Raw genomic sequence first — 6,433 nt, 5'->3', positions numbered from 1 at the left:
AAAAATATAGATATTTGCGAAAAACATGGTTCTTGTTCTTGCCTTTAATTCTTTATCGGATCTAAATATAGAAACCAATTAATATAATAATCAAGGATCCCTGAATGCTTATCAGCTGAACGTTTCATGCAAAAGAGACACCCGTTAGAACAGTGTAGTATATCCAAGTATATCTGACAAAGAATTCTATTGTTCTTACTGTTCTTAGCCAGTAATCATTGATTCTTCGAACTATAATAACGTTTCGTGACAACACGATATTATATCCAACGGAAGAACTATAAAGTACTCGAGTCCTTGAGAGTCTCGAGAGAGAGAAGAACGAGAAGTGCGACTTGCGATTGCGAGAGTTGCGACTTGCGTCGCGTCACATCCTCGCCTTCCCTCCGCCGCGCGCGCAAACCAATCAGCGGCGTCGCTCACTAGAGCGCGCGCGCGCTGCGCGCTGCTGCGCGCAGTCGAGCTCGGTCGTTGCATCGAGGTGGGTGGCGTGCGATGGCTGGTGATTCGACGTCGCTGCGTCTGCTGCTAAATACTCGTCGCGCTCAGGTACGCATTTGTTTAATCTATCGGCACGATGACGTCAAATACGCGGTACTCATTCCGAACTGAAATCGTCCGCGCAGATCCACGCATGTGAACAGCTGGATGTTTCATCGACAGTTGGAGGGTGGAGCGACGACGACGAGGACTCCGCGGGATAGGACGCTCGCTTGTTGGGCTTTGTTGACACTTCCACGTGTGCGTACGCTCATCGTTGACTCACTCTTCGATCGTACATCGGAGTTTCACGGAGGATGGAGGCGCGCAAGAGGACCCCCCAGCACGAGGACACCTCGGTCGGGAACAAGCTGCAGAACCGTACCTGGAGCTACGGTAACGACAGCGAGGAGGAAGAGATCGCCAGCGAGAACACATTGCTGAACGAGGCCAGCGAGCAGAGGTTCGTGTAACGCGAGAGTGCTTATCAAAATTGTCAGTCGAGCCGAAGACTGTTGTAATTGTATTCGCCACTTATCACGAGCGCTATTAAATTACATTGATAATTAGGTTGATGGCATGTAATAGACTTGGTATTATTGCATTTCTTTGTCTCACAACCGAGTGGACTCTGCTCTGTTATTTTATAATATAAACGTTGATAACATAAAGTCATAATATAAGTTGATATTAGATGCTTTCCATTTACATCAAAACTTAGATAATTCTCACTTGTGACATAATTCTGTTTTTATTACTCATTAATTGCCAAAAAGGATAGAACGACGTCACAAGTGAGAATTATCTGAGTTTTAATGTAAATGGAAAGCACCTAATATGTGTAAACAAAGCAACGTTTATATCAGTTATAATTGGAGCTTCCCAGCAAGCGACACAAGTCGACACAAGTGTCGTTTTGTCTTTGTTACTCATTGCCAAAAAAGAAAGATAGAACGACGTTTGTGTCAACTTGTGTCGCTTGTTGGAAAGCTCCCAAAATAAACGTTGCTTTGTTCAGTTTTTTCGACATTTTTATGTTTCTACAATCCAAATGCGCGAATATTCCACGATAAAATTCCTAAGCAATAGCTTGGAAGAAATCACAACCAATTCTACTTCATGTATGTATTAGAGACTGTTCGGAGAATATATGAGCGGACCATGTAAAAAAAAACTATTGCTTATCTGCCACATAATCGTCAACGAAAAACGTAAATGAGAATTTATAAATTGCATCATTTTTTACCATAAAGAATATAATATATCGTCTATTTTCTTTTACATATATTTTCCTAACAACAATTGTGTTGAAGAAATAAACACGAATTGGCATTGAATACAATGCACGTTTAATATCATACAAGTCTTTATATGTACAATATTTTGATTCTTATACCAAATATAAATGTATTAGATATTTCATATTTATGCTATCGAAATAAGGTATGTTGCAAAATTCGTCTATGTGACATTATTATCGTTAAAAACACATTGTTTTTCAATCAGTAATATTACTGTGCTGATTTCATTGATTCATTATTATAATTAACTCTTATAAATCCAACTTATATTGTTTATTTTGCATTTTTTCTACATTTTTATGCAAATACATTACTGTTAATATTGAATATGATAAAAATAATTTTTGTTAGTACAAATTAATCATAATTTGATAAATTAAGAGTAATTTCTTATATGACATAATCCCATAATTATGCATTAACATTTAGTAGAAGTTATTATAGTATTATTAATAACTACTTGCTTGTATGTAATCTATTTAACTTCTAATTCACTAGTCGACGTATTCTCACAGATAAGATAAGTACCAGATATGCACTTTTTTTTATTTAAAGTAATTTATGATCAATCAACAAAAAATCACTATCTACAATAACTGACATATGTTTTACCACGCTGCGCCTACGTGAATACCTATAATCTCTGCTTAAATACATGTTATCACATTTTCAAGTATTATATTATACCATTTTTACCATACTCGGAAATGTCGTCATTATCACAAACTAGATATTTTTATCAAGAGTGCCTTAGCTTTGCATACGAGATTAATTGAATTTTCTGTGAATAGAAAAAAATCTTTATATTTATTTCTGTATATCAGTTACAAAAATGTAAGGCGGATGAAGAAGGAAAAAAGAAGTCAATAACAACTAGTGGAAATCAGTAATATAAATAAATATCTAAACTAATGTATGATATTATTACTAAGATTAAATATAATTAAAAATTCTTTTCGACAAAAACCATTATCTTATTACATCTTATTACAAAAAAAATATAACAGAAAATTACAGATTATTAGAAAACAATATTTATTATAACAGAATTTTACTCATGATTTAATATAATAAGCTCTGATATTATATTTAGAAAGTTTCATGGAAATGCTATATGAAATAATAAATGTAAAATGCATTTTATGTATTATAGGCAAAATCATTCTACGCCACTGGAATGCAAGACTTGCCCAATTGTGACGTTTGCGGAGGATAAAATGCGGCGCAAACTGCGATTCTTCTTTATGAATCCGGTCGAAAAGTGGCAAGCGAAACGACGTTTCCCTTACAAGTTTGTCGTCCAGGTTATCAAGATCATCCTTGTAACCGTACAGCTCTGTTTATTCGCACACAGCAATTATATGCACGTAAATTACACTTGGGACAACCGAATCACGTTCTCCCATCTTTTTTTAATGGGATGGGAATCTGCTCAAGAGGTATGCAATTTGATTGCATTTCATTCATATATTCATAAATCTAGATGTTTATTTTTTAATGCTCTCTAACAGAAGATGAGAATAACATGAAAGATACTTCAATAATATAATTTATCATATAACTCGAAATAGTTTTAGAAGCTTAAATAATTACTATATTTTCACCACTTTGTGTCTTAATTCGTAACGCCTAGATAGATTATGGCGTAATAAGAAATTATCCCATTTGAATTGATATTTTTCTTTCTTTTTTATTATATCAAATGGTAAGCATATAAATGTAAACTTATGGCGCTCGTAAATGCTTCAGGTACCTGCATATCCACCTGCGACAGGACCGTTGGCTATCTACAAGCGAAGCGATTTTTACGATACTATCGATTACGCTCTACACAGTTATTACAACGTTGACGACGCTATCGGCTCGTACTCCTACATTGCCGAAGACAATTCGGTCGGTCCTGTAGCCCTATGTCTTTATCAGTATAAGGAGGGCATCATATTCGGTTTCAATGAGAGCTACGTGTTTGACAGTGAGATTGTGGAAACATGCATGAACGTCAGTCTCGAGACCTTCAACACGTTTAACTCGTCGCACAATCTTCTGCAGGACAGAAATATTGACGTCAATTTCTCCGCGCTGGTACGCGCCCATCTCAAATTTGCTCTAAAGACTGTAAATCTGAAAGCGGCCGGACCAATGACGCCACCCGATTGTTACCGTTTCAACATCAAGATCATCTTTGACAACCGTGATTTCGATGGACAGATGCTGCTCTCGTTAGACGCTGACGCTAGGAAGTTGCAATGCAAAGGTGATACCCGTTACATCACGGACAATCGCATCGAATCGGCGCTAAGGACTCTGCTAAATTTACTTGTCATACTGATCTGTACGATTTCTCTACTGTTGTGCTCGCGAGCGATATACAGAGCACAGTTACTGAAGTTCGAGACTATTAACTTCTTCAAGAAAACGTACGGCACAACGCTAAGCCTCGAAGGTCGACTGGAATTCTTGAACCTCTGGTACATCATGATCATTATCAACGATCTACTTATTATCATCGGTACCGTCATAAAGGAACAAATCGAACGGAAGCACTCCGAGAGTGATCACTGGAATATTTGCAGCATATTTCTCGGAACCGGAAACCTGCTTGTGTGGTTCGGTGTGTTGCGCTATCTTGGCTTCTTCAAGACGTACAACGTTGTCATTCTAACTCTGAAGAAAGCGACACCGAAGGTGGCAAGATTCTTGATATGCGCGGTTCTCATTTACGCCGGTTTCACATTCTGCGGCTGGCTGGTGCTCGGTCCATATAATATGAAGTTTCGCTCCCTCGCGACCACCTCTGAGTGCTTGTTTGCGTTAATCAACGGCGATGACATGTTCGCCACGTTTTCCATCACGTCTTCCAAATCGGCTGTGTTATGGTGGTACTCTAGAATCTATTTATATTCGTTCATCTCGCTGTACATTTACGTTGTTCTAAGTCTGTTTATTTCTGTGATAATGGACGCGTACGACACGATCAAGATCTATTATCGCGAAGGTTTCCCGAAGAACGACCTGCAGACGTTTATAGCTCCATGCACAGATGAGGCATCAAGCGGTATCTTCAGGGACGACTCCGAGAGAAGCAACTTGACAGAGTTGTTTGATCGGTTCTGTTGTTGTCGGAAAAGGCCCTTTTACGGATCCTTTTCAGAGTCGGACTCCTCAACTAAATCCGAGCAAGTATGCGGCGGAGCCATCTGCGTCTAGCGCGTTAACGAAGAGCACCTGGAGGTGTTACGGTGCTATGGATACGCGGTACGACATTAAGTCGGTTGCATCAATATCCTCAGTTTAGTCAATTTACAATTTTTCTTGCCTTGATTTGAATTTCAATAAAGAAAAGTTAATTGTATACAATATTTCGTTACACTATACTCGGCTTTTTTTTATGTAATTGGTACAGATTGTATCTTTATAAAGAAAATTATAATTACTAGAAAAAATGTAACAATCTTTAAAAATTCTTTAAAAATAAGAAGCTTCTCTTTTACAAAGTAAAAATAAATATTTTTTATCGTTAATGTAGTTTCGATCTTTCTTAAGTATTAAAACATAGATCATCGAGTAACATTCAGGAAGAAAGTTGGTTGTAATTGAATGTTGGTGCAATCGGATCGATGAAGTATTTTCATGAACATTTATAATATTGGTAGTAAATTTATTCGACAATCGCGACACATTTATGCAACGCGAGACATTTCTGTTACTGCCATCTAAGTTTAATTTATGTAATATTTTACAAAAACATTTATTATAATAGTACGATTATATTAGGTTCCCCTTTTATTTTGATTTTTAATAGATATAAAATAATTGGTTGCTACAGAAAAAGCAAAATTAAATAATTTTCTACTGAATGCTTCCTAACAGTTCATTAACTTCCAACACATTGACTGAGTCATTTTTTCAACATGTTAAAAATACGTAAAATAAGTGTCGCAAAGCATAAACAAACGCGACAAAAAAAGAACGTTGAGCGGAACCTCTAAATTGTTAACCGATGCAAAGTAAGGCCAAAAATTTGTGTACAGTATTTCATCGAAAAAATTCTTGTACATTTGCATGTATGATATGATTACATATTTATTATTGTACTTCGTAACCGTAAATATGTCTTACACTTTCAGAACCCATGTAGAATTTATGTAACATACATTGCTCTTGCGATAGATATAATATTAATAAATAATAGTCTTGAAAGAAGTAAAGTAGGTGATTAGAAATCTCATACAAGAGTTGCAGCTTAATTGTTACGTAGACCAATTCAGTGTTATGTACCAAAGTTATAAAAAGAATATTGAATATATAATTTAAGTAAAAATTACCCAAGTGATTAAACTGTGTGTATGTATATATACATATATACGTACACACATACACGTACACATGTATATCAAGCACAACTATAAGCTTATTCCACATAAAATTGATGTCATAGTAATATCGAATATTATAAATCAACCAATTAATAAATTACATGATTATAATGGCCATAGTTCTGATGTATATGTGTGTGTACTGTATTAAAAATCTTTATATCAAGCGTAAGATAAACTTGCACAAAAGTAACTTTATGCATAGAAATATATTTATATTTACATTGAAGTACAATAAACGTCATTTTTTCTAATATCTGTTGTAAACGTCTCTAC

The 6,433-nt window shown here is 35.9% G+C and overlaps 1 protein-coding gene across 2 annotated transcripts; it reads left to right on the top strand.

The window, feature by feature from the left end:
• Nucleotides 1–428: 428 nt before the first annotated feature.
• Nucleotides 429–6,411, top strand: LOC139809985 (mucolipin-3). 2 transcript variants are annotated; one of them, XM_071773318.1, is made up of 4 exons: nucleotides 429–549; nucleotides 664–943; nucleotides 2,935–3,220; nucleotides 3,531–6,411. In XM_071773318.1, exons 2-4 carry the CDS (start codon nucleotides 798–800, stop codon nucleotides 4,986–4,988), a joined length of 1,890 nt encoding a protein of 629 aa, XP_071629419.1. In that variant the 5' UTR covers nucleotides 429–549; nucleotides 664–797; the 3' UTR covers nucleotides 4,989–6,411. The 2 variants fall into 2 exon arrangements, with proteins under 2 accessions (XP_071629419.1, XP_071629418.1); XM_071773317.1 differs by having other exon boundaries at nucleotides 627–943.
• The last annotated feature ends 22 nt before the right edge of the window (nucleotides 6,412–6,433 follow it).

This window comes from Temnothorax longispinosus, chromosome 3 (assembly GCF_030848805.1).
Source record: "Temnothorax longispinosus isolate EJ_2023e chromosome 3, Tlon_JGU_v1, whole genome shotgun sequence".
NCBI lineage: Eukaryota > Metazoa > Arthropoda > Insecta > Hymenoptera > Formicidae > Temnothorax > Temnothorax longispinosus.
Note: the sequence above shows the minus strand (reverse complement) of the source record. Positions and strands in the feature narration are given on the sequence as shown.